The following is an 11,391-nucleotide window of genomic DNA, read 5'->3' as shown; positions in this document are numbered from 1 at the left end:
AATTGAGAAACTGAATTTAAATATATTTTGCTATGGTGTATGTTAACTTACGACTTCAACTGTAAGTGTCCAACAAGCTTTTGTAGTCTTGCTTTTCCTGGGACTCAATATTTAACAGGAACAGCAGAGAGGCCAGGTGCGTAATTGCACAACAGAACAAAGACAGACAGGCTTGGGATGCAAACTATAGCCTAAATTAGAAGCATATGCATATTAGCCCATAATTTATAAGCTCAATACTGCAGTGAATATCACGTAAATTTACACAACAAAATATTTATCAGATAACAAAATCATAGGTAGCCTACACTGTGTGTGCTCCCGAGGCTGTGCTGAGTGTGCTCCCTCCCAGTCCCCTGGTACCAGCTTGAAAAGCTACCCTATAGTTTCACCTACCCTATAGTTTCAGCTTCTTAGGGACAAGAAATGTAGCCTACAACAACACAATGTAATGAAGAATGTTATTGTTTTCAAGTGAGTACAAAACTCTAGTCTTGGCTGTAAACTGCAGTGAAAAGCCTATGTCATTTGAATAACTGCTCAAAAGCCTGGCGTTTTGAATGCATATTCATTTCAAATTGATTGCATCTAGCCTGCCTGATTGGACAATCATTTGGAGCAATTGTTTTTTTTCCTCAAATGTTTAGCCTTCAAGGTCCAGGCACATTAGCAGGCCAGCAAAATGGGGTATTTTTTCAGGATTTATCAGCTAACAGAAACATGCTAATGCAGGGATCTCTAGTGGCGCGCATACGAATTATGATAATGCGGAGGAAGTTTGGCTTCAGTGTTTAAAAAGCGTTTGAAAATGAAGTGGATACTATTAGAGATTGGTGCTGTTGAGGTATTCAGAGCACTACGTAACCTACGTAATGCAGAGGCTATATCACATGACATTTCTGGTACAATTCCGAAACATCTAAACAATGACTCCTTTTGCGAAAAGTCTACAAAAGAGTTAATTTAATGTTTTCGAGAATGTAAAACTGTAGACAATAAGTCCCCACTATACCTAGAGTACTCAAACGTGGAATTTGTAGGTAAGTGAAGTGCAAACTGTCATGTCCTGGTCTTGAGGGGGTCCTGAGTGCTTAGGGGGTAGGGGCTAGAGTCTATTTCTGGACTGGACCACAGCTGTGCCTTGTTGTCACTTGGCCATGCTGAGGGCCTAAGGGGTAGTGGATAGGGTTAGGGATTGTTTCTGGACCGGACCACAGCTGTGTGGGTCCTGCCTAGGGTCACATCTTGGCCTTGAGAGGGACCATACCGAGAGTCTTTAGGAAGGTCTCCAAGGTAGACAGGTACTCCTGGGGGTGTCGTCTCAGGTGGCCTGCATGTGTTGACTCCTCCCACTTCCTGTCTGTCACCTCCATCCCTCGTTTTCTCCAGTAGGCGATGATCTCCTCCATGCCCTCCGGGTCGCACAGTGCGTCGTTCTGGCAGAAGAAGACGAGGGCGGGTGCGGTGACAGGGTTATTCCAGAAGACATCAATGCCGTTGTTGAAGTAGTCGACTGTGTGGTGTTTGAAGGCTCTGAAGTAGAGCATACTGGCCCATTTCACTTGGCTCTCCAGCCGGGGGAACAGGCTCTTACCTAGACCTGAAGAGATAATCAATGACAAAATGTAGTGAACAAGAAATATAAAAACGCAACACGTATAGTGTTGGTCTTACGGTTCTGGAGCTGAAATAAAAGATCCCAAACATTTTCCAAACGCACAAATAGCTTCTCTCAAATGATGTGCACAAATTTGTTTACATCCCTTTTAGTGAACATTTCTAATTTGCCAAGATAATCTATCCACCTGACAGGTGTGGCATATCAAGAAGCTGATTAAATAGAATGATCATTACACAGGTGCACCTTGTGCTCGGGACAAAAGGCCACTAAAATATGCAGTTGTCACAACACAATGCCATAGATGTCTCAAGTTGAAGGAGTGTGCAATTGGCACGCTGACTCCAGGAATGTCCACCAGGGCTGTTGCCAGATAATTTAATGTTCATTTCTCTACCATAGCCATCTCCAATGTCGTTTTAGGGAATTTGGCAGTACATCCAACCGGCCTCATAAATCGCAGACCACGCATAACCACTCCAGCCCAGGACCTCCACATTCCGGTTTCCATACCTGCGGGATCGTCTGAGACCAGCCACCCGGACAGGTGATGAAACTGACGAGTACTTCTGTCTGTAATAAAGCCCTTGTGGGGAAAAACTCATTTGGATTGGCTGGGCCTTGCTCCCAAGAGGGTAGACCTATTCCCGCCCAGTCATGTGAAATCCATAGACTTGGGCCTAATGAATTAATTTCAATTGTCCGATTTCCTTTTATGAACTAACTCAGTAAAATCATTGAAATTGTTGCATTTATATTTTTGTTCAGTATAAATGTCCTGAGGATAAAGAACAACATCAGCTCACTGGTTAACCAGGGCTATACTAGACAATGCTAGGCTGCCAGATGTGTTACACCTGGTCGGTATCCTCTCACGGTAACCCCTGTACCCCAGGCTCACCTGTAGCCATCCTCTCCAGCGAGCCCAGCACAAGGCTGTCATAGATGTGGCCTCTGATCCTCTGAGTGAAGCCGTAATACTTCTGTGTGTCGCGGGACACATGCACCAACAGCTGGGTGAAGGTGTACCCTCCTATGGAGAAGGCGTGCACGAGCAGGGGGCGTGACACAAAGCGGTCACTCTGCAGGAGATCTAGTACCCTTGCCCCGTAGTCCAGGCCCCAGCGAGGCCACAGGAACTGACTCACCTAGGGTAGAGGAGATATGTGAGGTATTTTAGAGAGGAAAGAGACCATAGAGAGGAGCATTCTAAACAGAATTTTTAAATAGTTAGATTTTCCACCCATGAACGTTGTCCCTTCCTCACCGCACTCTCCACTATGAGCACGTCAAAGCCTGTACGGAAGTAGATCTCACAGTACTTGGCCACAGCATGAGGTCGCGACCCCAACCAGGGCAGCATCAGCAGCAGGGGCTTGGTTGGGGCAGAGGTAAGGGCTAGGGATGGAGAGGTACTGGCTGCATCGTTCAGGGCAGACAGAGGGCCAGGGGAGGGTTTAGGTGAGGCTGTGTCATTCAGGTACAAAGTGACGGTCTTGCTGATGCGGTGAACGGTGACCCTACGGGCTTGCATGGTGACAGCAGGGATTCAGAGTGCAGGGTTAGGGAGCCTGGAGGTGGTGCTGTAAGGCAACTGTTGAAGGCTTTGGTCTGAAAGGGGAAGAAAAATATTTTGCAGACAGATTTGCTGTTTAAACATGCAACATTACAGATAAGGTCCTTATGCTTCCACACACTATCTTTCACACCATCTTTGATATGAAAGATAGTGTGTGGAAGCTATATATATATTCAATTGATACACACCTTTATAGGGTTAGGTTTCCCCCACACTTCAATATTATAGCGGTTGTTTACAGAAAACAAAACGGAAGACTGAGTGGACTAGCTCACTATGCTAATTAGCTATCTGCATCTCCGAACACGTGTGTAAATGGAAGACGGACGCCACAAACGTGTTGTCACTGAAAAATACTGTTGGCTGCAACGGCGTTAAAACAGTACTTACATTTGGGCAGTGGTGGAAAAGATGCCTTAATAGAAAATGACTCAAGTTAAAGTCACCCAGTAAAATACTACTTGAGTAAAACGCTTAAGTATATTTAAAACCAAATACTTTAAGTATCAAAAAGTCAATGGAATTGCTAAAATGTACTTAAGTATCAAAAGTAAAAATCATATCAAGTTCCTTATATTAAGCAAACTAGACGGCAAAATGTAATTTGTTTTAATGACAGATAACGCATTTGTGTTTAGTGAGTCTGCCTGAGCAGAGGCAATAGAGATGTTCTCGATAAGTGTGTGAATTGGACCATTTTTCTGTCAAAATGTACTTTTGGGTATCAGGGAAAATGTATGGAGAAAAAAAAGTACTTGATTTTCTTTAGGAATGTAGGTTAGTAAAAGTTGCCAAAAATAATAATAGTAAAGTAAAGATACCCCAAAATCTACTTAGCATTACTTTATTTTTACACCACTGCATTTGGAAAATTATTTTGATGTGATATGAAAGAGGGATTTGTGTTTCTAGAACCGTACTGCAATTGAGAATCGATTCACGTTTAGATAGTGCATTTGACTGTTTTGTCTGTTTTGTCTTCTAGAGCCAATTCGCCTTTAAACGGAATGTAATGTCCTTGGACTATAAGGAGCAACGTTAGGCTCCTTTAGTCCATTATTGGGATGGTCGTATCCTACAACATTCTGCCTTCTTCCTAGTTGAGCCATTAGCCCTGCCCACCACTGACTCATGTGAACTACAATCCCGACGCTGTGTTTTAATGTTTAGAAACGTTAATAATCATTGCTTGTAATATGGCTTTCCAAACATATGGCCCTTATCTTTCAGCGAGAAAGAATCTTTCACACACACACACACACTGTAGCCGTTTTGCACAGATCCATATAGCTATTAGTCCCTCCAAAACTACACTTCCAGAGTTAGCTTACACACAGGTGTTCGGAGCATACTAGATAGCTAATTAACACACACACACACACACACACACACACACACACATTTTTTCCCTCATTGATATGAAAGAAACTCCGTATTCATCCAAAACCGTGAGGCAAAGGACGCGTGTTACTGTTCAGATTGAGCATCGGGGCTCTTAACAGTCCAATGACTTGTGTCTGAGAGTCATTCAAGGGGAAATCGTACCCCTGACTTTCTCAAGGACACAGTCATTATGCGCAAACACAACCAAAGGTTAGCTGCAAACTTGGTAGCTGATAATATACATTTTTAAAAAGCTGGTAGCTGGCCAAATGAACGAAAATGGATTGTTCCAAATTTTTAAAGGCATGTTAATGGTCTGTGTGGCCGAGATTAATTCAATAACTTAAAAAAAAAATTTAAAAAAAAGACTTTAAATCGAATGATCAAGCGGTCAAAACTGGCAAAGCTAACTTTGGTCTAGTTAGCTTACTATCGGTAGTTAGCGGGCTAGCTACCAATGTTGCAAAAGGCTATATATCATATATACAGTATTGACATCAACACTTAGGAATGTTACTAGCTAGCTATCATAAGACCTTTCCTTACCTGTGAAACCGTATTTTGTGCCAAAGTGCCCCGCCCCAACGTCCCCGAAGTACTCATCAGAGACCGTGGTACACACATATCACAAACCCACACAAAAGGGGTTATTTATATATCTTAGACAACCCGGTGAAATCGTGCCTACATCCGAATGGGGGCGCTGATGGTTAGCTAATTTAAACAACGAGCTGGTGATGGGCATTCTGGCTCTTTTCAGTGAGCCGACTCGTTCGGCTCAGCTCACGTAAAAGAGCCGGCTCTTTTGGCTCCCAAACGGCTCTTTAAAAAAAATATGTTTTGTATTTTTTCAAGTCAAACCGTTTGCGATAGTTTGACTGATTGGTGTTAAAACATTTCTAATTAAATTATTAAATGAAATCATACTCTACCTTAACCACAATGTATTTTAAAATGCATTGGTTTGTTATGAAAAATAATGCTATTAAACATTTGCATTTAAAGTATAACTTTTTAATGTATATAAACAAAGTGCATATAAATGTAACAATTCAAAACTAATACAATCTGAACAACATAATAATAGAATATTGCTCCATATCAAAGAAAAATAAATAATGTGCAAAACTGCTGCATCCCACTTAAAACAGTAAACGTCCCTCTTTTCTCTCTCTTCTTTATTGCCATGTTATAACCAGCAGCACACAGCAATGCTGACCATATTTAGCTTTTCTGAGAGATTTGCATTCAGAAATGCAGCTGCCTCACTTTCGAGGGGCTGATGCGGTTTCTTCTCTCAGTAATTGTTTGTCCCGTTTTTGAGAAGACCCTCTCAGAGGGAACGGATGTGGCCACCATGCAGAGTCTCCCTGTCATGACTTTAGTAAGCCGTGGGTAGACAGAGGCCTTGTTCTTTCACCAGCTCAGAGGATCTGCAGATCTTTGGAGGGGCTCCTCCAAATAGGATCGGACCTCCATTATGGCATCTGCTGAGGGGGTTCCTTCATGCTGCATCCCCAGATCCTCTCTCGTCAAACAGCATCATTCGTTATTTGAATTAGTTAATTCTATTCATTTAAATCTTTTGGTTATTCATATCTGAATTTTTTAAATATTTTTATAAATAGATTCGTCTCTTCTGATATGCGAGCCGGCTCTTAGGAGCCGACTCGTTCGCGAACGACCCATCACTACAACGAGCTACATAACCCATTATGCATGCCGTGGTTATATGAGCACTCTATTTTTTATCCAAACAAAGCCCCTTTTATTTGCCTTGAATAGTTCAATTAAACCTGGCTGGCGCGCGACCCACGTGACTACGTCAGGACACCTTCGAGAGCTGGTGTAATATGGAACGCCAAAAAGATACACGTCAAATAACACAGCTCTATTATAGAATGTTGTGTGTTCTGAATTTGTACGTGCAAACCAAGCGCCACCACTACTATCAGTAGTAGCACAGCCGGTGAAATCGTGCCCACATCAAAATGGGGGGCGCTGATTGTTAGCGAATTTAAACAACGAGCTACATAACCCATTATGCATGCCGTGGTTATATGAGCACTCAAATTTTTATCCAAACAAAGCCCCTTTTATTTGCCTTGAATAGTTCAATTAAACCTGGCTGGTACGTGACCACTGTCAAAGCTGTACAAAAAGTCGGCAAACAAGCAAACACCGCCCACGAACGATGTGTTTACAATAACGCGTTGGTAAAAAGTATTATTTGTTCGACCGCAACTCCTGGGGTAGCTAGCTAGCACCAATACAACCAGCCTGAAAACAATGACCAGTAGAAACTGTAGTCCTTTTCATTATTCTTAGCAATGATGTAGGAATCCTTGTGAGTAAGTATTAGCTAGGTTGCAACTTGTTGTTCGCCTATTGAAATTGAACTCCTGTTCATGAAAATAAATAGCTAGCCAGCTACTTAATAACCCCATTGCCTAAAGCTAACGTTATAAGCAGCCAGCTAGCTTCATCTGGCTAGTGAAGCTCTACCGGACCGGGTTATGTGTTCTGAAGCTAGCCACAATAAGGATTAGGCACAATAGTGTAATTTGCGGTTTCCCTTCAAAATCCAAGTAAAAGTGATGCAGAAGGTTACAAGTTGTGGAATCATGCCATATTTAGACTAGATCATGTTAAACATGATTGGAATGTGAAGCAATGAAATGGGTTATCAATCTACTCTGTGACACCCACAGAACACAACTGTGAAGAGTTTACGAAAATATTAGCGTTGTAGCTCTTATCGGGGGACTGTGACTGTGAAAGCACCTCCCCAGTCAGCCTATTGTGTGTATTGACATTGATGTTGCGCTGTACAGTTTTACCTAAGGATTGGGGATCAATGAAATGGGGTATCAGTCTAAATACCCAATATATTTTTTCCCAACGTCCTCCTCAGAGTTATCAGACTCCAAAACATCCACGCAGTATCGTTTTTACTCGGGAATAGTGTTCAATCAACATAGGTTGACAATAAATGTGGCTCAATTCACAGTTGTTTCAGAGTCCTGCAATAACTATGACGCTAATGATCTCTGGGTGTCACTGAGTAGACTGATACCCCATGTCATTGATCCACAATCCATAGGTAAGGCTGTACCGTGAAATAAGAATGCCCCCAATGCAATTCTAAAGTATAATACATCCAGTGTGATTTCAACAGATTTTTGCCAAATTAACAAATTATTGTCTTTTGTTGATTTAATATAAAAAACATTCCAACCTCGTTTAGCATGATCTAATCAATTATGGCATAATTTACTATTTGTATTCATTTGCATCACTGTCAATTACATACTTTTATTTTGAAGGCTAACCGCAAAGTCCACTATTGTGGCTAGCTTCACATAGATGGGTCCGATCACAATTAATCAAATAAGAACTGTTTTACAAATTAGGGTTATTTTAGATGACACCTAGCTAGCTAGCTACTGAAACATATTATGTTGTTTTGCAATGTTTTTGGGGAAGAACATTGTTTGCATCTGTAACCAGGGGCGGAAATCCCGGGGGGACACGACCCCCATCCTGGGAAAAATATGATTTGTCCCCCCCAATATATCACTGAAACATAACTATGTAATTTAAATAATATTAATAATACGCAATGAAAGCAATTGTGCTGATTATAGACACTTAATTGCGCGTTTTTAAGTTTCAAAGATTGCGACCCCCCCACCCTTTGCCTCACAATGGTTTGATCCACTGCCAGTTCCTTAGTTGGCAAGGTAACAGAGGGGTCGTGTCTACTGTCTGAAAGGCACTCAATGAACGTAACTGACGTGAGCTTAATCCAGTCAATCGCGCACACACACTAGCTGAATATGCAGAGCTAGCGCAATATTAACTATTAAGTTAGCTAGTACCTATTCCATTTATGTGGCCTCGTCAAAGATGGAATCTTTGCTATCGTCAATTTATTCCATGATCAGCATGCAGATGATGTAAATTAGTGCTTCAAAGTCCCTGTGATAAGGTTAGCGATAAACTGAAGTCCAAACTGAACAGAACTACACTCTCTTCTACCATTGTCTTAAATATATTTAATGGTCTCGGTACAAAAGCTAAATTGTCGCAAGGGAACTTTTATTTATTTTATTTCACTTTTATTTAACCCGGGTAGCAAAGATTATAGCAAACACCACTGAAACGGAATTGGTGCTCGCTAGCTTTGCAAATTCAGCTATTGTTGGAAGCCAGCCAATATGAAACAAACTATTAAAATTGCAAAAGGTTGCAGCATATGTTGTGTAAATGGTGAACTCATACAGCTGTCAACTCTTGTCATTTTAATCCGTTTCACATTTGCTAGCTACCTTTTAGATCAATGCCCAAATAGAATGATAAAAGATAAGATGATAGAAGCCCATCTCCTACTGTAAATAACCTACACACTGTGTGTGTGTGTGTGTAGCCAGCCAGCCAGGTAGAAAAATGGCAGAAAAATAAAAGACGGACATCAGAGTATTTTTCAGTACACCAAAACGCAAAGTAAGAACCCTAGTAGCCTAATATCTCAAAGACTAGTTGATAAAATATTCATAAGAAAGAAATGAAATTCTTATGGAAATGTTTCACAATGATGTCATTAGGCAGAGCAGGCAACAGATGGCACACAGATAGCAGAGTTGGGGACAGATATGCAGGGACAGACTGGCAGAGACAGGGAGTCTCAGGTAAGTTTGTTGAGTCTTTGTTTGGCAACATTATGAAAGGTTCTCAATTTCTTTAACTTGGAAAATAGGAACATAATTGGAAAATGCCATGGATACACCCACTCTCAACTTAAACTGGTGACTGAACTAAGATTTGTTAAAGGCAATGGTATTGCTGTTGTGATTAGTTGTGTAGTTTTGGGTACCGGTAGTTAGGAGTACGGCAAACACCTTATTTCTTTGGTTCCTCAATATACATTTACCATATTACAATGTAGGCTATGTGTTACAGCACTACTTTTGGTGTCCCCATCAGGAATTGCTCTTGAGAAAATTTCATGTAATTGTCCCCTCCAAAGTTGATATCAGATTTTCGCCCCTGTCTGTAACAGTACCGCTTCCGTACCTCTCCTCGCCCCTACCTGGGCTCGAACCAGGGACCCTCTGCACATATCAACAACATTGTTACCTATCGCTCCAGAAGGGGTAAAAGTTAAAAATCTGTCATTCAGCCTTTGAACAAGGCAGTGTTCCTAGGCCGTCACTGAAAATAAGAAATTTGATCTTAACTGACTTGCCTAGTTAAATAAAGGGGAAAAAAAGGGAAACAACTACTTAAAGGGCTCAGAGCGAGTGACGTCACCGATTGAAAAGCTATTAGCGCGCACCCCGCTAACTAGCTAGCCATTTCACACCTGTTTCACATCCATGAGCTAGCTAGCTTTTTTTTATGACTAGCACTGTAGGTGCGCGAGACAACTTTACCAGCATCATAGCATACTTATCATGAATCGTTGTGACATACGAAATATGAGTGATAGTTATTACACATTGATTACACTATGTAAAACATTTATGAACGCATTAAATTATTATGTGACGTGCAGTCATATTCAGGTCCTGATTGGTAAAGAAGCTTATTTGACACGTCAGATAGTGTTTTTTGACACGCAAAGACCCAAACGGCGTTCCATAGCTAGAAGGGATCCAGCGTTTGTCAAATTAACGTCAAGAATTGACTTTTTTGTAACAGGTTAGGATAATTTCTGTAGCAGGTTAGGAAAATGAACATAGTAATTTTATGTATAAATAGCCTAAAAATATATATAAACAAACCATAAATGTCAAATGTTTTGTTTTCTTGGAAAGCTGTGAGCGCTATTATATGATACAATATCAGTACTTGTTGCATTTACAACTTGTCTAAATCCTATTATCAACTGATTTCAGTGGAATGTTGGCATATTGTCAGTGAATTACAAAAAATTAATGGAATCTCTAAAACTGGCTGGCTAGCAAACATACATTCCAGATAAATTATTGAAATTCATTTTTTATACAACATCTTATCACATCACTGGCAAACCATGGTTGGCCAACTCCCCGACCAAAATAGCTGACCTTTATCCCATCATAAGAATTCTATGGTCCCTAGCTAAACACTAATCCTAACCTTAACTCCTACCCTAACCCCAAACTTAACCCTTACCTAATCTTTACCTTAACCATTTTAAATTTCAACTTCAATGGGGTGATGTCAGAGTTGGAGGTCTCGGGATCCCAAATAGCAAGAACCAATTTGTATTTATTTTTGTATTTTTTATTTAACTAGTCAAGTCAATTAAGAACAATTTCTTATTTACAATGACGGCCTACCAAAAAGCAAAAGGCCTCCTGCGGGGACGGGGGCTGGGATGAAAAATATATATATATATAGGACAAAACACACATCACGACTAGAGAGACCTAAGACAACAACATAACATGGCAGAAACACATGACAACACAGCATGGTAGCAACACAACATGGCAGCAGCACAACATGGTAGCAGCACAACATGTTAGTGTGACACACACAAAATGTATGGTCACATTTGTGTTTATGTATTGTTTCTTTGTATTGGGAAAGGATGCTTTTACTGAAATGTCAGTCCTCCAAGGTTTCGCCATTGCGAGTGTAACAGTGTTCCGTCCCTCTCTTCGCCCCAACCCGGGCTCGTTACCCATCGCGCCACAAAAGCCAGGGGTTGGGGCGAAGAGAGGGACGGAACACTTGCAACGCAAGGGGAAACCCTACTTCAAGTCTCAGAGCGAGTGACGTCACTGATTGAAATGCTATTAGCGCGCACCAGCGCTAACTA

The 11,391-nt window shown here is 41.2% G+C and overlaps 1 protein-coding gene across 2 annotated transcripts; it reads right to left on the bottom strand.

Annotated features, from left to right (window-relative positions):
• Positions 1-444: 444 nt before the first annotated feature.
• On the bottom strand, positions 445-5,280 carry LOC123728140 (uncharacterized). 2 transcript variants are annotated; one of them, XM_045698736.1, is made up of 4 exons: positions 5,127-5,280; positions 2,862-3,229; positions 2,520-2,766; positions 445-1,600 (listed from the first exon to the last, which is right to left on the bottom strand). In XM_045698736.1, the coding sequence occupies exons 2-4, from the start codon at positions 3,150-3,152 to the stop codon at positions 1,239-1,241; spliced, it is 900 nt and encodes a 299-aa protein (XP_045554692.1). In that variant the 5' UTR covers positions 3,153-3,229; positions 5,127-5,280; the 3' UTR covers positions 445-1,238. The 2 variants fall into 2 exon arrangements, with proteins under 2 accessions (XP_045554692.1, XP_045554693.1); XM_045698737.1 differs by having other exon boundaries at positions 2,886-3,229.
• Positions 5,281-11,391: the final 6,111 nt, after the last annotated feature.

This window comes from Salmo salar, chromosome ssa17 (assembly GCF_905237065.1).
Source record: "Salmo salar chromosome ssa17, Ssal_v3.1, whole genome shotgun sequence".
In the NCBI taxonomy this organism is placed as follows: Eukaryota; Metazoa; Chordata; class Actinopteri; order Salmoniformes; family Salmonidae; genus Salmo; species Salmo salar.
The sequence above is the reverse complement of the archived record's forward strand: the minus strand, read 5'-3'. Positions and strand labels throughout refer to the sequence as shown.

Excerpts from the sequence above, each read along its gene's own strand:
- LOC123728140 (XM_045698736.1), bottom strand. The coding sequence starts at position 3,152 with ATGCAAGCCCGTAGGGTCACCGTTCACCGCATCAGCAAGACCGTCACT. Across the intron at positions 2,767-2,861 it reads GGAAGGGACAACGTTCATGG|GTGAGTCAGTTCCTGTGGCC; the intron begins GTGGAAAATCTA and ends CCTCTACCCTAG. Across the intron at positions 1,601-2,519 it reads GCTGGAGAGGATGGCTACAG|GTCTAGGTAAGAGCCTGTTC; the intron begins GTGAGCCTGGGG and ends TTATCTCTTCAG.